The 25,632-nt window shown below is 44.5% G+C and overlaps 2 protein-coding genes across 4 annotated transcripts in view; both read left to right on the top strand.

The window, feature by feature from the left end:
• The first annotated feature begins 299 nt into the window (after positions 1-299).
• LOC135233340 (betaine--homocysteine S-methyltransferase 1-like) lies at positions 300-4,471 on the top strand. Its single transcript, XM_064296769.1, has 8 exons — positions 300-429; positions 765-897; positions 1,488-1,600; positions 2,090-2,281; positions 2,579-2,726; positions 3,400-3,582; positions 3,681-3,909; positions 4,387-4,471. Exons 1-8 carry the CDS (start codon positions 406-408, stop codon positions 4,466-4,468), a joined length of 1,104 nt encoding a protein of 367 aa, XP_064152839.1. The 5' UTR covers positions 300-405; the 3' UTR covers positions 4,469-4,471.
• Positions 4,472-6,008: 1,537 nt separating this feature from the next.
• The window catches only part of LOC135233339 (junction-mediating and -regulatory protein-like), a 32,656-nt gene continuing 13,032 nt past the window's right edge, over positions 6,009-25,632 (top strand). For all 3 annotated transcript variants that reach the window (XR_010323812.1, XM_064296768.1, XM_064296767.1), the window contains exons 1-2: positions 6,009-7,585; positions 19,337-19,510. Coding sequence is in view for 2 of the 3 variants with exons in the window: in XM_064296768.1 (XP_064152838.1) it covers positions 6,737-7,585; positions 19,337-19,510 (1,023 nt within the window). In the remaining variant the exon portion in view is untranslated. The remainder of the gene's footprint in view (positions 7,586-19,336; positions 19,511-25,632) is intronic.

Below are 25,632 nucleotides of genomic sequence, written 5' to 3'. Positions count from 1 at the left end.
TACATAAAACATGGCCCTCTCACTGCAAAACCTAAATTCAGTTTTAAGAAACAAACTGAATAGACTCAACTTAAAAACATGAATAAGCTGTTGCAACTCAAATAAAAATGGTACAACGTAACTGTTAAATAGCAGTGAAAAGGTTAACGTTTAAGGTTAAGGTTAAGGTTTCCCTAATTACGAAAAAATTAACCGGAGTTTTCCTGATAAGATCTGAATAATGATATGCATGTCAAAGTGGCACTGGATGTGTTAAGCAACGGGAGGCTTTTATTTTGATAGAGAAAGGACTGTGTAAAAGGACAGCATTAAAATTACTGAGTAGGCTACATTTCGTTTCAGTTCAGTGAGTGAGTCGCGAAGCAACTGTAAGGGTGTTTCTCCAGCTCTTCCTCTCTGTTTAATATGGCGTCAGATGGCAAGAAAAAGGTTGTAGGATTTAGGCCTAATTTTGCAGAACATTGATGTGTTTAATGATGCGTGCCTTTTCTTTACAACTGAATTCAAGAAAACCGTGGTTGCCTTCCCGTGGTATTTAAATAGCTATCGTGCAGTGTCATTGAATTCCATAACGCTAACACTTGATTTGCCGGTTTGTGAATTAGGATGTATTTATATTTGTATTATATGCTTATCTGAACCACAATTTACGCTAATTCCAAATAAGGAAAATAAGTAGAAATGAATTGATCTTCAGAAGTGCGGCTGTCAAAACAGTGACTGAAAGTACTTGTGCACGATGTTTCAACGTGAAATAATTGCAGGGAATACTGGATCGCTTGGATGCAGGTGAAGTTGTCATTGGAGATGGAGGATATGTTATGGCATTGGAGAGGAGAGGCTATGTCACGGCCGGGCACTGGACGCCAGAAGCCGCAGTTGAACACCCAGAGGCAGGTAACTGAATTAGGAGTGAAACTTGGGTTAAAAAATTTCATTCTCAGTTGGCTAATAGCAACAATAATAACAATAATGAATACAAACTCACTATAAAATGCAGAAATAATTTACTTTGGGACAAATTAGTCAATTGCCTTGCTGAAGAGTTTTCAAACAACGAATGATTGCAGTATGCATAATAACTATTATTGACTGTCTACTCGGCTAGAGGTGCCTTAAAGTCGTCATTTTTAATAAGACAGTGCAATATATTTATTTGTGCTAGTTTCTTTAATGGTAAAGCTACAGTTGCTCGCTAGCTAGGAGCAGAAGTCTGTGACTCTCTAGTTCTCCTTCGTTACATAAGTGCCACTGTTACATAAATTGCCCGCCCCCCCCTTACGCTTGAGGGAGTACCATGCATGACCAAGACATACGGTTCTGCAAAGGGGCTGGAGTAAGTCTAAGGAGATGATTTCTTTGGTAACAATGTGTATTGACATTGTCTGAAATGTGGTTTCTGTTCATACAGTTTCTTTGCTTACGATTACGGGAAAGGAGCTCACGTGCTGTTAAAGAATACTGCATTCGCTGTTACTTTTTTCCAGTTCGGCAGCTGCACAGGGAATTCCTGAGGGCGGGCGCCGATGTCATGCAGACTTTTACATTCTACTGCAGCGATGACAAGCTGGAAATCAGCGGCAGAGTGCTGAACATCACTGTGAGTAACCTAGGAATGGACTCATTTAAAGGAGACTCTAACCAAAACCATCATGAATTATATGGTCACAACCCCCTCCCCACTGTAAATTACACCCTGGTGCCCAGCTGGGTTCAGATGAAGTGCAACATTTCTGGAGCTGCATCAATCATTCCCTCAAATACCGATTTCAAAAATAGTCTCTGATGTGACAAAAATAGACTAGTAGAAGAAATGTAAAGCCCATGCCTCATATCTGAGTTCCCATAAAGCAGTGAGACACCATTTTCTGCTCTTCAGTCTACCTCTAGTACTGTTTCATAATCGGAGAGCTGAACTTTGGAGCAGGGTTACTAACATAAAGGGTGTCTGTTCCTCTGTCCTCATTCTCGACCTTCGTCACTTGTTCAAGAATCACATTGTAATTCAACTTTGTATTTTCATGGTTTATGTGCGTACGTAATGGTATCACTCCTGTGATTGGTTAATCACATTTCAATTGACCCACAGGGGCGACAGATAAACGAGGCGGCCTGTGACCTCGCCAGGGAAGTGGCCAATGAGGGAGGCGCCTTAGTGGCGGGCGGAGTCTCCCAGACCCCCTGCTATGTCGATTCAACCAGTGAAAGTAAAGTGAAGGAAATCTTCAAGAAACAGCTGGATGTTTTCATTGAGAAGAACGTTGACTTTTTAATTGCTGAAGTAAGTGCATTTAATTTTTTTCACCACAACTACAGAACTGAATTTTGTCTTTGGAGCATTTGCGTAGTATTGTTGGTTGAAATTTAGTAGTGGTACCTATGCTATGGTTTGCATTGTATTGAAAAGGAATCAACCAGCGATAGGCTGCTCCACAGACCTTCCAAAAGTAGTACATCAGTGTAAAATGCACCAGCTTTGCCATCTTTGAAAAGTGAATTCAGGTTCTCTGGACATAGTATCTGACTGATGGCCTAAGTTCCTCATCTATTTCCTCATTTAAACATTTTTTTTGTCCAGTTCTTCCAGCACGTGGAGGAGGCAGAGTGGGCCGTCCAAGTTCTGAAGACCAGCGGGAAGCCAGTTGGGGCCACATTATGCATTGCACCAATGGGAGACAACAATGGAGTCAGCCCAGGGGACTGCGCTGTCAGATTGGTCAAGGCTGGTATGTTTCACTGTCAGAGGTATCTAGGACCACAAATGAATGCCTTTGGCATTAGTATTGCTACCGTGGTTACTTGTACTGCAAGGGATAGTTCAGTGCTTGGGATATACTCTGTAAAAACATTGTCCAGAATCGCTTGTTTGTAGTCACACCAAAATGGCTACAGGGTGGTGCATTCTGCTTGGACACTATGTTTCTGTGTGTGGTTGCCCAGTGGTATGCTATCCTGATTGAGCTTTGGAGAAGAGCTTCATGCTTCTCTGCTCTCTGATTCGGAGGATATTAATGACATGGACATGAAAATGCATCAAAACGCCACATTGGGCAGAAGGGGGAGGGGGGGGGATTAAATCTGGTTCCAAAAATGGGAATTGTGGAGTTTTAGGAAGTTTTGACATGGCTTTACTTCCCTCATTAAGGCCAGACTGGAAACTGTTGCTGGTTAAAGCAGAAAAACACAATAATTCTTCATAAGGATGGAGCCATTTTCAGAATAGCAATGCAAGCACTTGGTCATTCACTTTTGTCTTTTGAAAAAGATACAACTTTCATGGTCGTTGAAATGAACATGGAATGGACAGGAAATGAGACACTGCCTATTTAAGTGAGTCCCTCAAATAGACAAAGTGCACTGTGGTTGGACTGAGCTTCAACATGAGGCTGTGTGGTTCAGGTGCCAAGATCGTTGGGGTCAACTGTCACTTGGACCCCGTGTGTGGCGTGAAGACTGTGAAGCTGATGAAAGAAGGTCTGGAGGCTGCTGGTCTGAAGGCCCACCTGATGCTGCAGCCCCTGGGGTTCCACACTCCGGAGTGCAATCATGGAGGGTATCTCACCCTCCCAGAATTCCCCTTCGGTAAGAAACGATTCAGGACGCGTTTAATTTACAAGTGCCATTACTCTCAATGTGGAACATTTGCGTGTGTGTGATCATGCAATATCGTTCTTCTGTAGCATTGGAAGCAAGAGCCATCACTCGATGGGACATGCATAAGTATGCCAGGGAAGCGTATAACGCTGGCATCCGCTATATCGGTGGGTGCTGTGGGTTTGAGCCCTACCACATCCGTGCTTTGTCTGAGGAGCTGGCACCAGAGAGAGGCTTCCTACCCCCGGCATCAGAGAAGCATGGGCTGTGGGGTAGTACCCTGGCCACGCACGCCCAGCCCTGGATGAGAGCAAAGTAAGTATCCCACAATCCTCCACAAAGATCTTTCTTGTAACAAAGTAGATTTAAGTGAGGATTGACAATGTAGACCAGTGAGTATATTCATACCTAGAGACATGGGTCTCTTTCTCTCTCTCCCTGACCTCCCCCTACCCCCAAAATTAAAAAGTAAAGTTAAAAAACAGTTTGTTTTATCATTCTTTTATTTATATATATATTATTCTTTCACAAGCCAAATCTGGGTCACCTGTATTTTATTTATTTATTTATTTATTTTTAAACTGCTCTGAAACGGGCATTTCAGAGATCCTTTACAGATAATGGATTGATTTTAGGATTATCTATTATCTATGATGATTTCAAGAACCACTGATTGAAAGTATTTTTTGTACAATGTGCCTGTTACTGTGCCTGTTGGTCTTCGTGTTCAAGAATGGGCTTTGCAAATGGGTTAGAATATGGTAAGAGTAGCATTCCATTCTTTTCACCCAGGGCTAATCGGGAATACTGGGAGAACCTGCTACCAGCATCAGGACGGCCAAAGTGTCCATCCATGGCAACTCCCCACAAATGATTTTTTTTTAAAAACTTCATTTTAATTGATTATGTTGGTTCCCTTTCTGAAGCCCTGCTGTTCTTATCGATCTAACTTATTAATTGGTTTTTTGCCCAGATATACATTTTAGCAAAAGATGTGCATTTATAAACTACCAATCTGTATGACAGAACACCAGATTGTTTTAATGTGATTATGTACCAGCTGTGGTTTTTACATGATATTGATTTTTAAAAAAATAAAATGCAAGACACAATATTGTTAGTGCAAACAAACAGAAAAAATAAATCACATTAACAGTTCAGTTATTAGTCCAGTGTTATTTTATGTTCAGTGAAAAAGGGCTACATGTGACCATTCTAACATTGTTTAATGTTCATTTACTGTTTTGACAATCATTTAATTTGTTGTAGAATGTGGCTAAAATGGTAAAAATCATGGCTAAAGTATGCCACCTAGTGGCCAAAATGGCAGCAGAAGAAGGATTTATTCGGTTCCTGCCACTGCTGACAAATGCCAAAAAACATGCCTCTTAATTGTAAAATGCAGGAACTAAATGTAACTTTACTGCCTTTAACAACCATTCTGTATGTTAAATTTGTTCCTTGTGTATGTCTTGGAAAATGGGCATCGCATGTATTTGAAGTTTTACTTAACAATTTCTTGATCATCGATAATTGTTCCTATTCCACAATTTTTTCATAAATCTGCCAAACACATGCTATGTTAGTATTTCCATAGTAACAACTAACAAACAGGAACAAATAAAAATAATGATCATAATTATTCTTAAATGTTATATTGGCTTGTTTATTGTGTTTGATTATTTAAAACCTTTTGACTTTTTTTTTCCCCCTTTCAGACTTTTCTTCTATTGTCCCCAACCACTGTAGTGCCTGCTTTCTTTGGTCGCTCTGTAGTACTTTTACAGTAAATTAAACTCCCCTCTGCTACATACTTTCCCCAAAGTATCCAACACCAGCATTCTGCCCAGAATGATCCACTGATATATATATATCCAGTTATACCAAACTGACATGATCGCTGTCCCACTTCTAGTCCCATACTTTCAACAAGTACTATTTAATTTTAATCATTGTACAAGCTCCATATGTATTCTCCCTTACAAGTGCTTTAAATAGCTCTGTGGCACATTCCTGAACCAGGGTGAACTCAGTAGGCAAATTATGTAAAGTAACATTTCACAGAGCTGCTGGAGAATCCATAACATTTAGCAAACCAAATGACACACAACTTTTATTTTTATTTTTACATAGCCCTCAGGATGAAGAAACAGGTCCAGCCAACACTTCCTCTCAATTTCCATTCGCGATGGAACACGACAGTCTACAGAAACACTATTGACCAAAACAATATTTTTTGCACTGCGTTTGTAAACAATGACTAGTCAAAGTCCTTGTCAAATGTTGGAGGTATAATTTTGCCAGTTCGATGTGCGGTCCTATATTATGACATGAATGTTCCAGTCTGCGCTACGTTCTACGTCATTACGTTCATTGCGTTGCCCCACATGCAGATGCTCAAGTCACTACGTCAGCAAAGCTCGTCAGATGAAAACATTGGAATAGAGAGATGTGGAGAGAAAAATATGACCAAGAAAAAAGAAAATTATCCGGCGATATTTCAGGAGCAAGAACTAAACAATGATGTGACAGCGTTCGCCTGAAAATTCGACCAACTATAATTTGATCGCGAAGCACGAAGGTCCTGTTATTTAAGTTTATGAAGGATTCAAGCGAGGGAGACACTGCAGTTGGAAGGGACGAAGAAAAGACAAAACATTTGACAGCAGGGCTCTCGCAAGCTGCTCACTCTGTGTCGTGTAAACAGACCCTCACACGTGACTGTAACCGTCCGCATTGTCTGGAGCCTAAAGGGGTTTAATGGCAACACAAAAGGGCCTTTGCGTTTATATCAAGTAGCCAGCTAAATAGTTTGGTTGTTAAGGCGAAGCAAGTGGGTAAGATATGGCAACTGCGATGCCAATTTAGAATATTCGTTCTGAGTTGTTAGGAGAAGGGCAAAGATGGCTGTTTTGTGGATATTTTGTGATACTGGCATGATTACCCAACTGGTTAGCAGCTATTTTACTTAATCGGGGTTGTTCACAATTGTAAAAAGCTGTAGCACCAGTTAGTTCGTCAGTTCCAGGCAACGTCAAGTTAGCAAGCTAGCTAACTAAACCATTCTGTATTCGATTTCGCTGTCGGAACAACGGGAAGACTAACATAGTTTACAAGCTTGCCAGTTTGCCGATGTGAAAAGATGTCCTTCACAATGGAAGACAATTTGGAGTCGGGATGGGTTGCCGTTAGACCAAATGTTTTTGAGGAAAAGGAAAAGCACAAATTCGTTTTTATCGTGGCTTGGAATGAGATAGAAGGGAAGTTTGCGATCACATGTCACAATAGAACCGTGCAGAGAAGGAGTATTGCCAAGGATCCAGGAGCCGAGGGAACGTTAGTCTCAGTGGCCGGGGCAACCGAGTACAGAAGTTCAAAAAGTCCCGTAAAAGAAAAGGATGATGGTGGCAGTCAAAACAGAACCAAAGGTCGACAAAGCGATACAAATAGTCACACGCGAGGAGCAGCAACGGGGGTCTCCAGCCCCGTTAAAAGTGGCAGTAAGGTTGTGGGGCCAAGGGGCAAAAGCCCCACCGCAGTGCTGGACATTGAGATTCTGGATCCCACTGGTGAGCATCACACCGCAGAACTTGGCGAAGTGGCGGATTCTGAAGACTTTGAGCACAATGTCCGAGAGGACTGTAGCTGGGCTGGACTATTCTCCTTCCAGGACTTGAGGGCTGTTCATCTTCAGCTGTGCTCTGTCAATTCGGACCTGGAACCATGCTTGCCTCCTCTCCCGGAGGAACCCTCAGGGATGTGGACGGTGTTGTTTGGACCTCCGGAAGTCACTCGATCGGAGATGGATACACTTTGCTACCAGCTACAGGTCTACCTAGGTCATTCACTGGACACTTGCGGATGGAAGATTCTTTCCCAAGTGCTGTTCACCGAAAGCGACGACCCGGAGGAGTATTACGAAAGTTTGAGCGAGCTACGACAAAAGGGATACGAGGACGCGCTCCACAGAGCCAAGAAGCGCCTGCAAGAGGTAAGACAAAGCCGACGCAGAGAGCAATATATCATCACTTGGCTGAACAAAGACTCTAACTCTGTTCCAGAGTAGTGACGAATAATACAATAAAATAAAAGCAAACAAAGCATGAAATTATTTTAGATATTTGGAGTCACATTTTGCAGTTGTTTTAATAGCTATTTTCATCTATTATGATTATGTATCTGGCCAACTAAATTCTATTTTATTCACTTGGCCACAGGTTACCTGCTCGTTGACTTGACATTGGCGCGCAAGATGAAGAATGTACAATCATTCAAACATTTATTGATGGCGTGTTATCCTGTAGTTTTTGTATACGGTAGTGGACGGTTTTTTTTTGTTGCTAGACTCATTGCTTGCTTATGTTCAAAGCACATTTTATTGCCTACGTGGCATTTTTTCTCTTATTTTGGAACAGTCTACCAGTATTTTAACAGTTTTAATTGGGAGTGACTGAAATGTTGTTCTTCCTTTTGTTTTGAAGATAAAACAGATGTTCAAACCAATCAAACCCCTTTAGTCTGTGAATTTAAAGCAGGATAAAAAATCAAGGTTGTCCTGATTGTTCGTGTGCACTGTTGTAGTCAAATTCCTCAAGGTATTAATGAGTTAGGAAAATCATTTGAAAAGCTGACCTAGGATTGGGCTGCTCCACAATGAGGCTTTTTCCTGTTCTCCCTGCTGTAGAGATACACTGAGTGAGAACATGCACGGGGTGGGGGGTGGGGGGGGGGGGTGGGGATGGGGAGGAGGCTGGCAGGTGACGTAGCTCTCCAAACACTCGAACACGTGGCCTCTGCATTTTCTTTGTTTCAAAAAAGCCCCAGAGCTGCCATCTGTTGCTTTACATTCGGAGAAAAGTGCTCTGTAGGGCAGAGGCCACTTCCTGAAACGTGTACACTGGGCTGCAGCCGGGGGTGGAGGGGGGGTTTAGGGAGGGAGGAGGGAGGCCCTGGCTCTGTGTTTGAGGTTTATCATCAGTCACTCCAGTGGTTTCCTTATAAAAGAGCTAAGGCCAAGTTGGTGAGATGCTAAAGAGTCCAGTATTCACACAAACAGACTGACTAAAGCCTTCACTCCAGCCTGCCTCCGCTCTTTATTCAGCTCTTTTTCTGCAATAATGTCAGTGCTCGTTCTACATTAGATTTTGAACACTTGAGACATTGTATCAGCCTACTTTTGGTACTTTTTATTAGCACTTTTTTGAATACATTCAAGCTAGGTTCAAGCTTATGGTATCTTTACTCATATTGTACTGGCATTCTGAGGTACTAAAAGTACTGGGACTGATTTTTGAGGGCACGTTGACCACCGCGGCTTTAACGCCACCCTCAGGGCGCACTGGGACCTCAGAGCTGTGAGCGCCCTCCACAGACGGTGCGCGGAACTGCCGGACAGACTGCGTTTTAGCGTAGCCCTGCGCGGAGGGAGTGAGCAGCGGGACCAACGCGGCTTTGTAATGCAAAGGACGTCGCTGAGGTCCCCCCCGGCCCACCAGATGTCCACATGACAGCCGTGTGGAAGGAGATACTGCCGAGAGAGAGAGAGAGAGAGAGAGAGAGCGCAATCTCTTAGTGTATTCCTCAGCATAAGCAGCACTGACTCCCACAACCCTCCTCTTAGTGCCCTTCCATTACATTTAGTGACAGGATGTAACGTGGGCTGTGCAATTGCTATATTTCTGCTGTGGGAGGTCCACGTCCAGTTAGTTGTGGTGTTAGAAGCTGGGCTTGAAAACTTTAAGAAATTAAACCCACGGAAGGTGAATGTTTGAATGTACTAAGCCAAACCTGTAGGCCTGAAGAGACATTTGCTTGTTGTGTGTATCTAGCTGAACGTGTTCCCTCTGGATCCTTTTATATTAGCGGACTTTGCGCCTTAAGGGTGTAAATCTCCAGTGGAATTATAGAATTGTCCCTGGGGAATTGAGAGAAAAAAAAAATCAGACTGAATTAGGTGTGAAAATGTGATCAGATGCTTTTTCCTGCTGTGTAATTTACTGCGAAGCAGCAACCTTGCTCAGCGCGGTTTAAAGTCGGCCTTGGGAAAGTGAGAATGCCCAGGCCCGTCTGGACAGCCCCGCTTACAAATCAGCAAAATGGCAGCGTTCTCAACTCGGGCAGGTTTCCAAAGACCACTTTTCCTCCTCAAAAGCTGCTTATACGCCACAGCCCAGTTCTCCAGCCTGGCACGTCTCTGAAGCTTTGTATTGATTAGCTTCTTCGCGGCTACGGCTGATGTTTTTGCTCCAGGTAGGTTTGGGGCCTTTCCTGCCGCGCTGCTTGTTTTCTTTTTCAGGAAAAGGGTGTGCTTCCTCATCCCGATTCCTCCGTTTTTTTTCTGCACGGGCAGAGCTTCCTCTGCTTCGGAAAGAATGCCCGCCTGTGTCTCAGAGTCCAGAGTTTGCCCCTCCGTGCAGGTTTCAGGACCGCTAACCGTGAAGCAGAGGAGGGTTGCATTAAAGACCTTCGAACCGCAGTAAAAAAAAAAAAAAAAAAGGAAAGATGTCATGACCCCTCATGTATAATTAACGCGGCGTAATGCCCACGGCGACTAGCGGACGGGTTTGGCGTTTGTCTGGGCGTTACTCGAGCCGAGGGTGCCATTCTGGAAGAGAGCGAATTACATCTGCCGACACCGTCTGCCGGACCTCGCCCAGGGCTTGGGCCGGGTGCACTGCTGGAGCCCGAGAGCTGGGAGGGTTTGGTGTGGGGGTTGCTCGATGTGGAGGAATTCCACACAGGCACGTTTATAGGAACGGAAAATGTGTTCCACGTGCAACCCGGAGAACAAGATTCCCATTGTATCCGTGTCCCAGTGCACAGAGGGGCGTTGACTTTCTGGTACATCGTTTTTGATACATACTTTAACATGAATTCTGTAATGAAGTAAATAATCCAAACTAAATGAAATGTTATGTTAGAGTTGCTGTTGGTGGAGGTAGATGTCAAGGAACTAAAACATCCACCCACCAGAGGAACTGGTGTGTTGCATTGTGTTGGACTAAACACCTCTGAAATTCATCCTAGTTTTTGGAAATGAGTGCAGTGGATGTGACCTGTCTGAGATGCATTTGGCACTGTAGCTCGATCAAGCCATGGGCAAAGTAACAGACTGCAGGCAAGAGCTGTGCTGAGGCGGTCTTCATGTGTTCAGGTAGTGTTCAGGCACTGTGATGACTGATGCTGGGCCAACTAGCGGAGGATGGGTTCCCCCTCTAATGTCTGGGTTCCTCTTGAGATGTTAAGTGGGATTTTTTTTCTTGCCACTGTTTGGGTGTTTGTTTTTTCTTTCTTTCCACTAGGTTTTCTTTTTTTTAACTCACTTCCTGGATTTTTTTTGGGGGATTTCTGGCTAGTTTTTGCCTAATTTTCCTTTTTTCCTGTTTCCACCGAGCGTCTTGGCGACAGTGTCTCTGTTGAGCCCTGAACAAGTGAAATGGAAAGGAAGTGAAACGGAACGGTAGTTCGGTCGTTTGTTCCGTAAGCCGCGTAAATCGCTCTGGATCAGAGCATCTGCTGAACGCCGGAGATGTAAGCATTCTGTCAGACATGGCGTGTGGAGATAAGGCTGTAAAATGATCTCTGGCAGCTGGTGTGGGGCGCGTTGGCAAGCCATGGGCATGCTAGGGGGTATGGGGGGGGGCTCTCTCAGGCTCTCTTCTTGTGCCAACCAGGATTAGTCGCGATTTGTTACTCCTGGCCCCCCCTCAGCTGTGCCAGGGATCAGATTTGGTCCCCCCCCCCCGCCTGGGTTAGTCCCTAAGTGGCCCCTGGGGGCACTCACTCCTGGGGTCTCCTGCCATGGTGGAAACCATGAGCTAAATCACCGGGACCCCACCCACAAGAACCCCCCCACCCCAACACCCCCCAGTGTGACAAGGAGGGGAAATTGGTCCAGTGACTCTGTCGGCATGGAAACATTGAGTTTTACTCCAATCTGTCTGCAGATCAGCTCAGCTTGTTTGCTGTTTCCTCTAAGCTGTCTACACATTTTAAAATATACACAATGTGTTTGTTTGAAAAGAACCTGGTAGGAAATCGCAGCCTTATCTTTTATTTATTTATAGGGGGGTAAAATATCTTTCCTTTTAAAATTATAAAAGTTTATGAATGGGTTGCAATAAGATATATGGTAGCGTCAAGTTGAAAAGCAGTCAAGTCAATAAGCCAATCAATAAACGAGGAGAGAGTTGGGTCTATGCGCTGTGGTAATTGGACTGAGCTAGTCATTCTGTGCTATTTTCTGGGACCCTATGGCTGTTGTAACATTTGAAGACCTGTCTCCTCAAATTTTTCCCTTTTGGTAATGTAGCCTACTTCCGAAGTTAAACAATAGCCTATCTATTTTCCTTGTAGTTTTCACATTCTCTGCTGTATGCTCTTAAATAGACGATGGCATTATTTCCGTTGATGGTACTTTCATTTCAGGTCAGGGGTCACTATTGATTCCATGGCTGGTACTTCAGTCAGTATTTTGAATATAGGCTTGCACTAATAACCCAGCATTACAGCTAATTCCAGTTTATAGTAGTCCTTTCAATGAATTACTGTTGACTAAACCGGTATAAACACGACAGCGGCTACCATGAATAACTACTGAAAACTACTGACAAGTACTGAGACCACCCCCTTCCTCCTTTCACGCCCCCCCATGCAGAGTGGGAACATTATCTGATATTGCTCCGGGGGACATTTCTATTGATTAGCCTGAGAATTTGAGGATCACTGGAGAGTGGAAGGCTAGTCAGTTGTGTGACTTGTGTGTGTGTGGGGGGGTGGGGGGGTCGGGTACAGTAGTATTCCTCTCCTGTTCAGGGCTGTAACCGGATACCCGGCCGCATTATCTCCTGTCTTTTGGGGGGCTCTGGAGCGTGGGTCTCTGGGGGGGTTTCAGGTGTTTGTGAGCACTCTCAGAATTCTGAGAGAGCTGGGATTGCTCTCGCGTGTTTGAGCTCTGTAGCATACAGTGTGCGAACAATCTCCGGCACCTTCCTCTCGCTATTGGACCCCATTCAACTGGTAGCACCCAAACTAAAACAAGCTTATGAGGACTCCGTGGGCGTGACTTGAAGGACATATCTCACAAATCATATGCTTTGCCCCCTCTAATCAATTAGCCTAACAGTTAATATGTGTTACCATCAGCACTGCGACCAAAACACAGTGAAAGAAAGGTAGCTGGGGTGCTATGAATTAGTCACCTGTCGGCTAACATACTGAATATGCTCACACTATTTACCAGCTAGTGTGCTTTCAAACCTTCGGGCCATATCAGTACTTATTCACTTGGTTCAACTAAATCAAATATTATAGCTCTTATTTATACAGTACATGTAATAATGGCAAGTAATGAACTTCCTCATTGCGCTGTAGCTAGCCGGTGAGAGAAGGAGAACAAGCTGAGTGAGAATCTGAGAACCCCGTGAGTCACTGGGATCTTGGGCACCATGAACATTTGCACACCTACAGGTGTCTTATTAGAGGGAAACCCGAGCCTGTACCCCGCAAGCCGTCCAAAACATGAAGTATCACAGCTGCCTTGGATTGTTGTTTGCTCTATTACAGAACTCCATGGATGCAGCTTAGAGAACTTCTAACAGTTCTAAAGCACAACTTTTCTGCCCATTCACATAGAATTGCTTAGTCAGCAGAGTACAGGCTCTTTGTTGAGGCTTTAAACACCACTTGGCAGGACTGACTCCGCTTCAGTGAACACCCCCACCCCCCCTGGTTAAGAGTCTCCTTACTGGTCTGCAGGTGTTGCTATGGGGATGCCTGATGCTGTCATTCGAATACACTATAATGGGGTTTTCAACTTCCATATGGACACTACTGATCAGTCATTGTGGGTGAACATGTGTTTAAATGGCCAGTTACTCTATCTGATGTGAGCAGAAAGCGAGGCTCAGCTGGTTAATACTGGTGTAAACTGGCTTCTCCCAGTGAACTGGCTCCACAGTTCAATGTCCGCCAGGAATGCAGGGCAGGTTCATTTCATTCTCATTCATAGCACTATTCTTGTGCTGCATTTAAGCACATTTCATTAGAGGATTCAGCATTGCGATAGTCTACAAAACAAGACGAGAGACAGACAGAGAGAGAGACAGACAGACAGACAGACAGACATGGAGGAGAGAGAGCCCCACTAACCCAAAGTAGACTGTGACTTGTGGGGGAGGTCTATATATAACCCTCAGTCCAGAATCACAGGAAGCTAAAGGCATAATGCTGTGGGAATGTGCGAACGGAACGTGGAACAACTGGCTCCATTTTTCTCCTGTAACATCCACTTCACCGACAGCCAGCCAGTAATGTCAAAACAACAAGTCACTGCAGACTCTCTACAAACAGCTAGACCTGTGTCTGAAGAACACTCAGTATTAGCGAAAGCATCTCATCTTTCAGGCATCTCATCATTAAGGCTTTCGCTTGAGCTTTCAGGCAGAAGAATATGCACAGAAGTGCATTTTCAAAGTAACAACACTTTGTTTAGCTTTTTACTCAGTTACATAATGCAAAGGCTACAATGCCAGAATGCGGACTAGGCTAGACCAAAATCGCCCAGTGTGCCTCCCTTCAAGGACACGCTCCAGGGGTGCAAACTGGACCCAAACCGTGCGACCCGGTCAGCAGACGGAGGCAGGGAGAGAAAAGGAATCCCGTCGTTTGTGTAAACTTCCTGTGGTTTCACGGAGCGGGGATGACCGCGAAGGGACTGGAGGGGATTTTCCGCTCTTTCATTCTGGGTGCGAGACGGACGCGCAGGCTCCCCGGCCCTGTTTCCGTTGGCCCGAAGCCTAGCGGGCTCCGATACCCTCGCTGCTGGAACAGCGTCGGAGCGCTTTGCGCGTAAGCTGGTGGCGCCCCGTTTCTCAGCCAGCCGGGCGTTCGCAATCGTACCTGAATTTAGCGGGTTTTGGGTTGGCTGAGCATGAAAGTGCGCAAAATCTCCCTCCTTACAACCTCGCTAAGCCAGGAGGGAAGGAACCAGGCCTATAACAGAGTATGTAGGCCCCTGCAAGGGGGCCTTTACACAGACACTGTAGCACTTGTCAGATCTGTTTTTTATTCCTCAAAATTTACCGGTCAAATTTGTGTTTTTCTTTGTATTTGTGTTTAGGTAGAAAGGTGTGAAAGTGGCTTTGTCATATGGATTAGGCTACACTGGCAAATTGTTGGACTTTAGTGTGTTTTAGTGTTCTTTTTCATCAATGCATTATACAGTAGCCCTTCAGTTCCAAAGAGAGTAAAAGAATTCCTCGGAATTAAGCCTGACCCTGCATAGTACAGTCCACCCCGACAGCCCAAGTGCCTTTAGCCTACATTTCCAATGAGATTTAATCTTGCTGGGGCCTCCATGCACTGCACCATTGATTACATTACATTAGTTACGGTAAGTGAGTGGTTTACAGCCTCCTGCTCCCGTCCAGGATTAGCAAATTAGCCGACAGACAGAAGCGCTCCCGCGGTCCAGCTAAGCGGCTTTTATTTTCTCACCACTGCGAAACGTGCGTTTGATTTTTCCACAGCCCTTTGATGCGTTCGGGTTCTCGTGCGCGCTCCCTTAAAGGCACAGAGCCCCCCCCCCCCCCCTCTCTCTCTCACGCGCGCTGTGAAAATAAGCTTGTGGTTTTAGGTTCGGAAGCGAACTGTGAATTAGCGGGCTGGATGTAGCCTGCAGCTTAGTCTTCGGTAACGTTATTCACGGCCATATTGTGCTGGTCTTTTCTTCTCACCTTCATTATGTTGGTTATGGTGAGTTATTAAAACCTTTTTGGGTTCCTTTGCCATGTGCAATAGGCTCACTTTGTACTAATTAAAAACTGAAACCTGCATGTTATACAAAAAGATATAACAGGCAACATAATTAGGAATTATTTGCATGCAGCGATTCAAATGAAGGGGTATGTAATTAAACAATTATGGAAAATTGTCTCCACTTTTCACCAATGAATTTAACTAGTCTTGCAGTTGTTCCTTTTAGACAGTGCTCATTTAAATGTCTGCCAGATGGCGTTTAGGAATTAAAAAACATTCAATTCTTGCAGAAGTTAATTTGGCCTACTTTAAGTTATAGTAGGAGTCAGCCTGAACGCTCTAAAACTGAGCTCTGCTCTTTTGTCATGGCTGACTGTATTCTGAGCACTTCTGTCAGGGCCATGCAGCCACCCAAATCCAAATGAAAGTGTCTGCTCATTTTCCTGCTACTGTACAATCTCCTGCTCTAAGCTGGCATAGTGAGCCTATTAGCGGCCATTTTTTCTAAGTGGGCTTTTACAAAAACCTTGCCCCTACCCTTTCTGGGATTCGTAGTGCAGTACGTGGAACACAGGACCCAAACTTGTGAGGAAAGCTACCAGCCTGCATTTGGGACACAAAAATTTTATTAAAAATGTAAATACAAAATTATTAAAGCAAATTCCTACAATACAGCAATTCTATGTCTGTAAGTCTTTTAGGCTAAATTGACAAAGGCACTTCAACCTTTAGTTTAAAGATTTCTTTCTTAGTTTCCACAGTTAATGCTATAAAATGCGCTCTTGGTTTTCAGGGAGATAAAGAAATAAATCATCGTTGAATGAATTGAGATCATGATTTTTCATTACAATTCCCAGGAAGGTTGGAAATAGTTTGCATGTTGTGATCCCACAGCTGAGAAACCTGATCATTCTAGCATATGATACATGTGTGAGAAAGAGATGATTGAGGACAGCTCGCTTTAAAATTGGTTATTAGCAACCAAACAGACAAGTTTTGGAGATGGAGCACATTCCTTAGAGCAAAAGGTTTGTGCAGGTTTGCTCTGATGAAAGAGTTCTCATCTCTGCTTCATCGCTAAATGCTGTTGTCCACAGCCTGGCTCCCTGTGGAACTTTGAGTGTAGTTTAGTACCCCTATCTGAGCTGGTCCTTCTTTGAGGCTTATCCTTCTGATGTGCTGGAGGGTGTGTGTGTCTCCTGTCTTGTGGGTAAGCTCAATATCCAGAGTCAGAGGTTCATTAGGGGCAGTGAGATTCTTCCCCTTTTTCATTCTCAAGCGGGGTTACTTTGCCACCGTTTGAACCTTTACAGGAACATCAGTTCCTTCTTGAAGCTGTCGTTCAACAACGTGTCTGTGATGTCACCTTGCATATTTAAGGTGGTTAACATATTCACAAGTGTTTTGAGTGTGTCATCTCTGGCACAGTTTGTACTTCTTCTGTTTCTCACCGTTAACCTCATATCTTCTGGCTGTGCACTCAGCAGTTTGGTAATTACGGCGTGAAATCGACCATGCTGTGCTTTTATTTTTCTACTGTCAGTGGGTGACATTTCGTTGCCTTTCGCTTTGGATGGTAAACAGCTTGCCAACCGGAAGCAGTAGGCTATGTAAAATCCAAGGAGAGCTTCTAGAATGGCACACAACTACTAGAGCAAACAAGAATGAGTGAGACTTGTTAGGATCGAAGACAAAACATTTGCATTCAGCAAGAAAGACGTGTAAACAGTAGGAATTCCCATATCTGAACCATCAACAGAAATTATAGATAGGGCAGGAAAATGTTTGTGATGAAGCTGTGAGCTCATGAAGAATTGAAAAAAAAAATCGAAAAGGTTCAGATGCAGTGGTATATTTGGGGCATAACAGGTCTGAAAAAGTGGCTGCTCTTAAAATAATGTTGGCTTACACCGGGCTGGGATGTTGAATGGCCTGGCAGCGCACCACGCTTCCAGAGGGGAATGCTTAGGGAAACACTCGCGTCCCAGCAGACTGTTAAAAAAAACTTTGACTCACGTGTCAAGTGGAATGCAACGGATATCTCCCCGAGCTCCCGTCTGCTTGCTGCAGCGACCGAAACAAAGCAACCGTAGTTCTTGACTGGAAAATTACAACCTCTCAGCTTGTTGCCGTTTGTCCTGGAGAGGACAATCATTTAAAAACAAAGAAAGCAAGCCGAGCGTTTTTTTATGTTCTGTTACATTTTTCAGCGCGCTGCCAAACAAAAGAACTGACAATGAAGAATGAGGAATTAAGAAGAAGTTCGCTGTAGTCTAGTTTTGCGGCGGGGCCTTTTTGCGCTCTTATTTGCTCAGGAAATGTCGCCTCGCGGAAGCCTTGTCCGCGCCCGTTGCTAGGACACCGTCGGGCGGCCGTCTGTCCGCCACGGTTTCAGTTGGATTTCCTTTTGTTTGAGTCGTACAATAGTGATGCTCTAAAACAAACTGTTTCCAGCGTTGAAGGGAACCTTGTGCTGCCGCACGACTCTTTAAGCCGGACGGGTTGTTTTCTTTGCTCAGACACGCACATCGCGTCGCCCTCTCTGAAATAGGCTATGGAAATTATTAAAGAAATTACTGACAGTTATCGAAGATAAGCTCTCTAAGAACAGGATCGTATTTCCAAAATCCTTCAGCGGCAAACCTTTGATGTATTTACTTCTGAAGTGGGTTGCCTTACATTGGCCATAATGAGTTGAATAAATATGCGCATGTCTCCATATAGTAGAGAACTGCTGTTGTCAGTAACTGTCTTTGATGGGAGGGTGCTGTGTGGCCTGAGGTCTAGTCTAAAGTCTAAGCAGTAGGCCTAGGCTATAAATTTAGATCTTTTGAGCCAAATTCACTCTCACTTCACTTTCAAAAATAAGCAACAAACCTGTCTGCTGATATTTCTGGCTGTTTGTGGCCTGTGAACTTCCCCTGACTTAACCAACGTTTAACAAACTGCCAAAAGTGCACGAAAGCTTGGTGTGATCACTGAAGAGCTTTAGGGCAAGACCTGCCACTCACATCTGAGTCAGCCACCTGAAGGAACAGCAGTTGTGCCGTCTCTCCAACAGCTTGCCCCCTGGTGGAGGAAAAGTGTACTTTTCACACGAACGTACATTTTCCTCTTAACTTTAAGAATTTGTGTTTTAGGCCTGTTTAATGTATCGCCAGCTGATAGTGTTTCTATAGACAGCGTTGTACATTCAACACATTTTGGGAATCATTTTGTATTTAAATGTATTGTGGTAAAGTCTTAATATTTTTATGCATTCAGCTGTTACTTAAAGTTCCAGGAAACTGGATTCAAATTGTGTTGACAGTTGATTGTCTACAAGTGTTTATTTAAAGTCTTTTAACCCAGTTATAGCCATTAAATTGTAATAAACAAACACTATTAGACTATCGTGACCTCTTCAGCAGATAAGGACAATGTGGGTGTGATATCCTCTGCTCATTAATATTCATATCTGTAAGACATCTCATATGTAAACCATTCCTTATCACTAGGTTAGAGCAAGTTGTCTAGTGCAGTAACATTACACTACCCAGCAACACGAAAGAAAGCAACATAAGCTAGGTTTTACCGTCGTATAGTTAAAACGGCGGATCATTCAGTGTGTAATAAATTTGTAATACTGAGCTACTGTACACTAACATTAGTGTACACTGGACTTGGCAGCAGTCTCAAACTCCAGACATTACACCCAAATAAAAAAAGGATTTAATTCCACATATTTAAGCTTAAAAGCTATTTAATTATAGCTAGCCAGCTGTAGGCATACTTACCAATCCATCACGCATGTGTTCTGTGACCACTGGGAGTGTCACTAGTAGCAGAAGTTGGGAGGGAGCTGTAGGGAGGGAAGGCACTGCACCATGCACCAGTGCTAGCTTTTTAGCAAAATTTTACGAATAAAAAAAGCCCTTTCCACGTGTGCTTATGTTGAGAGAGTGGAGTTGTGACACCTCCTCCTGCGCCTCTCTGTGTCCCTCAGCTCCTGGAGAAGCACAAGGCGGTGGACAGCATGGTGGAGCTGCTGGAGCTGTACCAGGAGGAGGACGAGGCCTACGGGGATCTGGCTGAGGCCACCACGCAGCTCTACCAGTACCTGCTGCAGCCCTTCCGCGACATGAGGGAGCTGGCCATGCTGCGCCGCCAGCAGATCAAGGTGAGCCACTGACCCCGGATCAGTTCAGGCTTCTCTCACACAGGGGCACTGACACGCGCTTCGTTGTGTATGCTGATCCTAGATCAGTCATTAGGGGGAGAAGTGTAGCAGAAAACACATAGGTGAATATTCCCAGTGTTTGGTGCTCCTATCTGAAACAACATGCTACGTTATGTTCCTGAATCCATTTTACGTTTGTCTAACGTTTGTGTAATCCTACACTTTGTGGGTGTTGTTTCCCTGCAGTGGTTATTTTCGCGATCTCCCGGTGTGGACATCCTCCTTGAAACTCAGACACTGGGTGCAGAATTACAGTGTCTGCGTCGCTGAAAACCACATTTCCTCCCCCACAGCACCGCCGACCGCTTTTACCGCCTCTGGCAAAAACTGCAGCCGCGCAGAGAACGTTCCAGCTCAGAACTCCCCAGGACAGGGCAAGATTTGGAGCGTACGGGGTGGGCCCTGTAATAAGCGTTTCAGTACACAAAAGAATTCTTGCATCTGTTATTATCAAGCCGTTTTTTGCCAAACGTGCTGCTATTAATAGGAACAGAAGGCTATAATCCGACAGTCTTGGCAGGGCTTTGCTAGCACAATGCTTCTTTTGAAACATCTTTTGGACGTGTTGTTTAAATTAGGAGAGGAAGCTTGTGTGAGAATTCTGTGAGAACCCTGGTCACCCACGTCATACTTCGCAGCATACCTGCCAACACTGACTGAAGAACACAGGGGAGTTTCCTGTTCTTACAGTAAGCACCGCTAACGGTTTAGCCATCGAGCTAATGTGCTAATAGTTAACGTTGGTGAAATATAGGAGAAATAGGGGAGAATTGACAACAGGGGAGGAGGTGGGGTAATAGCTCTAAAATACGGCACTCTCATCACGAATATAGGTGACTTAGCCGGTACGTTTACAGAGGCCTAAAATGATGAGTTCGCTCTGACAGCAGAATGTTTCAAATAAGGCGGCCTTCACACCTCTGTTAAAATATGCACCTTTCTCTTAAATCTGCACACACACATATTTCAGTTTGAAACGACCTTTCAGAAGGAGACCATCATTCGACTCTTTACAGCTCATATCTTTGATAGAGTAACACGTGTAGAACTAGACTTGTACCGAAGTCAGTTCGATTCTGGTGACTCTTATAGCAAGATTAACCGAATGTCATATATCCACTGAAAATGCATAATGCTAAATGTGTAATGTCTGATAAGCGTGCTAATGCTGTATGAAAGATATGATAGAAACATTCGTATGGTGTCAGACAGATGTGAAAAGGTGCACAGAATAATGTGGTTGGAGAGGCGGAGAATAAATGTGAATTTTAGGGAGAGGCGGGGCTTGTGGGTGAGGTTGCCAGGTCAGTGGTTCCCTGACAGAAGTGTGCCCAGCCCTTTGGGTATATGGAATGTCTCCAAATACATAAAGAGTTGTTCATCTTTTATATAAATACTGACTACCGTATATAATGTGATCTTTGGTAATAGACCTATTTTTGATCACCTCATTAACAAACGAAACATTCATCAAAGAGAGTGCATACCGTACATGTACATTTGTGGCTTCTAGCCAGAATGTCTGATACAGAATGTTCACATGCACCTGCTACCTAGTTTAACTTCATACTGATCACCATTGTCAGGTGCTATTATATCAGGCTATGAATCAGGAGGCGTTCACCCCATTCACTGTGCAGGGAAAGCCCTTTTATTGGCTTGCCACACCACTGGAGCTACCATGTTTGAATAGTAGCACTCTCTTCATCCGCTGTTTTCTGAACAATCTCAGTCTCTCTTGTAAAAAGACTACCGGGGGCTAAAGCCAGTTTAATGCTGGTACTGGTGTGTAAGGGTTACAGGATCAGTGGTTACCTGCAGCGATCAGTGTGCTTGAACAGTGGTTACCTGCAGTGATCAGTGTGCATGAATAGTGGTTACCTGCAGTGATCAGTGTTCAGGATCAGTGGTTACCTGCAGTAATCAGTGCCTCTCTCCCTCTATCTCCAGACGTGGGCCTCCCCAACGCCCGCAGCGCTATTAGCAGAACGTGCCACAGACATAACTGCCTCTCAGGGGAAGTTCTCATACCCCTTAAAATAGGTCCTGCTCAGAGTGTTTGTGAGGGGGTAGGCATGGCCTTTCCAACCCCCCCCCCCCCCCCAAGGCCCCCCCGCCCCTCGCCCCGCTTAGACAATGCAGTGCTAAGTGAGGGAGAGTGAAAGAGTGACGCTCCACATAGCGTAAGCCAGTACAAAGCAAAAAACAAGCTGTCAATCAAAAGCTGCACACAGCAATGCCAGCTGTTTGGAGGGCGGGGGAGGTGGCACGTTTATTCGGAATTTCTAGAAAATTCATTTTCTCAGAATAGAATTTGGCTTGCATAATTTGGAACATCTTGTTCCCAGCTCCGTTCAGTAAGCAGCTACATGTTGAATACATGTGTAGGCACGTGCTGCATTCAAACGCATTACTGGATGAAACATTTTTTAATGTTTTTTTTTGGTTTTTTAATGATTAAATGAGATAAATATGTGTTTAAATGTGGGTTGAATTGGGTAGGGGGCCAAGGTCAAACCCCAGATTGTGCTTCTCTTTTATCCCTTCGAAATTCATCCCTCCATCATTCACTGCCAGAGAAACTACGACGCTGCGAGATGTGTTCAGTTAAAACGGCCCCTCCTCCCTTTACTACAGGGTGAAACGACATTCAAAACCGTATGCAAACACTCGGCACAAACAGGATTTAGGACTCGAGTGCTTTATCTCTTGCTGGGGGGAGGGAGCTGCGTTTGGTGTCTGGATCAGACACAGTGAAGGGAGGACAGGATATTTGTGTCTCATTTGCATACGTTGTTTTTTTTTTTTTTCCCCCCTCGCCGGCCAGATGTGAACAAACAGACGTGTTAAACACGAAAAACAAAAGAGTCAGTGAGTTCCCAAACTGCCGCCTCAAAGGTCTGGAGTTGGGTTTTAGTCCGTCGCGCAGAACAGAACCCCCCCGCTGCCACACCCACACACGTGCTGCTTCTTCAGGATCCCACTGCCCTCAATAAAGGAAAGTTTTAAAGAGTTCTCTAAATCAAGCCTGCATTTTATGGGAAAGGCAGTAAATTCTGTTAATTGTTTGAAAGGAAATTTTGAAGGAAAGGCTAGAGGAAAGAATACTTTGGTGAGGTTTCCACGCCGAAAGAAACGCAGGACTTGTAGTAATCTGTTTTAATTTACCTCGTGGGAAATATACTATATACGATGTATGTAATTTCGTCAGACCATTGTACTGTAGCACTTAGGAGAAATGACAATAACGGCCACCAAAGGTAGCAGTTTTCTGAGTCCTTCCCCTCCTTCTCGACCTTTGACAAAAATGTTTCTGAACTCAAGTACATCCTCAAACATCAGATTTTTGAACATTTTAAACTTGCTGAATTACTGTTGTGGTTTCTATTTTCTGATTTTTATTTCCATGCAGTGATTCCAGGGTTTCCTTTTTTTCCCATTTTAAAACACAGATAATATTAAATATGGCAACAGTAACATTCCAGCAATTGTCATGTCTTTTTATTAACACACATAAATAAATGACATATTTGAAAACTTCATCACAATACCACAGTAACAAAGACAGCAGATTGCATGTCATAATCACAAACAGTTTTATTTTTTTCACTCTCTTGGCTGCTGTTCTTTGTCAGACTCACATGCTATATGTCGTTTCATCCTTTGTTCCTTACAGAATGCACAGCTTTTGAGTTCACACAAAAAAATAAACCAAAAGCTCTCAGAACAAATGTAGTTTTGGAAAGTAAATTCATAGCTACGGTTTAAATGTTGAGCCACACATCGCTCTGATCTGGTATTTTGTTTGTCCGAGAAAAAAAGACAAATGATTAAATGAAGCCATCTGGGGTGTTTTTTTTTCCAGCTTACTGTTGGTTAAAACTCCCAAGAAATGCTAGCCATAATTATAGACGACGAATGAGCTTGCATGTTATATTTAGGCCATGCGCCTACTAGTTATGGAGGAAGTGCTCTCTCACGTTCAGCAGAACAGCCGCTGTCTGTTGGGAGGGTGTGAATCCGCTCAGAGCTTCTTCCCCTTGGATGGCCTGTGTGAGCAGACCGCGTTGATAGAGCCTTGTCTAGGTACACTGAGCAGACGCCCTCCGGCCTTAACTTCGCAACCGAAAACACATTCATCACCCCACGCTTGGAACAGGGGTCGCCTCTGGAGTCCGGGAAGAGAAACCAGACCAGCCAGACCGGCCACTGCTGTTGTTTGGGTTCCTTCCCCCTTTCTAACCTGTGAGGAAGCCACCGGCTATGTACTGTCCTTGTTTCACACCAATTAGCCAGTTTAATTAGGGGATGGAGGTGGTCCGTCTCTATTGCCGTAGTGAGGACCGCTACAGTAATACAGCCCTTGTGGTATGTATTCACCAGAAAACCTGCACACTGACATCATCCTTGTCCTGTGCCTCTGTTTGCAAACAGGCTAGGGAAATGTAAGGATTTAGAGGGCTCGGGTCATGCCGATACCTGCCATAGAGTTGAATTTTGTGGCGCCGGTGTCCGAGCGAGATGGACATCTGGGTAATTGAGTTTCGTCCGTCTGCTTCACCGCAGGGTCCACGGCACAGACCAGGCCTGAGGTAACGGGCCTGTTTAGAACAGGCATTCTGGGACACCTACTCCAGTTACACACCGCCTGGCGTTTGTTGCTCATTAGTGCTACAGCGGGAGGATGTTACGCTCTAGAGGTGCTAGAATTCCCAGACGGTTCCTGCAGACTGTACTAGTGCCTCGTACTGTTCCAGCGCGAGGTGTGTTGACACTCGACAGAGCGCTACTTTGGCATGCATGTGCGATTCATTGTGTTGCAGAGGTAGGAGGTAATGATAAGACCTCAAGGTAGTTTCCCCTTTCATTTCCTGGTCTTTCATGGAGGCGGGGTCTAATGCCACAGATGTTGTATACACTAACCAGATGGTCAGCTCTGTCCTTCCATGCTCTGTATCTTCTCATTCTCACAAGTTATGGTTGCCATGGAGAGTTGGCCTGCATTTCTACAGCACTTGGGGATGCTTTGCCTTAAACCACGCCTCCATATGAATGATGTCATAGTCACATGAATGATGTTATAGTGTTGACTGACAGATGGAGAGAGCAGTGGCTTTTTTGACAGCAGTCTGTCATTAATTATTGACACAAAGCCCCTGTAAAGAGAAACTGGCATTTTAAAGTGCCGTTTCCCGAGGCAGTGGCGTGCTATCAAAGAAGACATTGTAGAAGCGTGGTTCTCACGGCACACGGCGTCGCGCTGCCTGGCCAATGAATGGGCGGAATGCGAGGGATTGTGGGATACGGTCGTGGAGGTGCGTGCCTGGATATGAATGAAACATTGTGGACGGGTCTCATTGTGGGGTTTTGAGTGAGGCTTGTGTTACAGGCAGTTTGAGAGGAACATGAATAAATCATGTGGCCTTTTCCTGCTTGTACATTTACAACCAGTACCCACTGCGCCTCTCTGCTGGGTCACTGTCTCTATAATGCAGCCAGTACACACTGCTCCTCTCTGCTGGGTCACTGTCTCTATAATGCAGCCAGTACACACTGCTCCTCTCTGCTGGGTCACTGTCTCTATAATGCAGCCAGTACACACTGCTCCTCTCTGCTGGGTCACTGTCTCCATAATGCAGCCAGTACACACTGCTCCTCTCTGCTGGGTCACTGTCTCCATAATGCAGCCACTGTATCAAGTCTATCTGATACAAAACACATCTGTGTAGTGTCCAGGGAACTTTGACTAGCTGCCAGAAAGGTTGTGTTTGTACGGATCTTTGCTATTATACCGAATAGGACTGGAACATGGCTAGAAGCTGCATATGAATGTTTATTTGAAAATACCTTTCTTTATAGTAATGTTCTCTGCCTCTTTTGGTATTTTCATGGATTATGTTCACATTTGAATCTGAGGTCAGCTTTGAAGGAGAGCCATGTGCTGACGGTGCAGCTGAAACGTTGTCCTTAGGTACTCTTTCCAGGTTGGCACGCTGGTACGACTCCATTTGCAAATCAGAAAGTTATTGATTTACTAAACGCAGCTGTGGTTCAGAGTTACA

This window comes from Anguilla rostrata, chromosome 10 (assembly GCF_018555375.3).
Source record: "Anguilla rostrata isolate EN2019 chromosome 10, ASM1855537v3, whole genome shotgun sequence".
NCBI classification, from domain to species: Eukaryota; Metazoa; Chordata; class Actinopteri; order Anguilliformes; family Anguillidae; genus Anguilla; species Anguilla rostrata.
The sequence above is the reverse complement of the archived record's forward strand: the minus strand, read 5'-3'. Positions and strand labels throughout refer to the sequence as shown.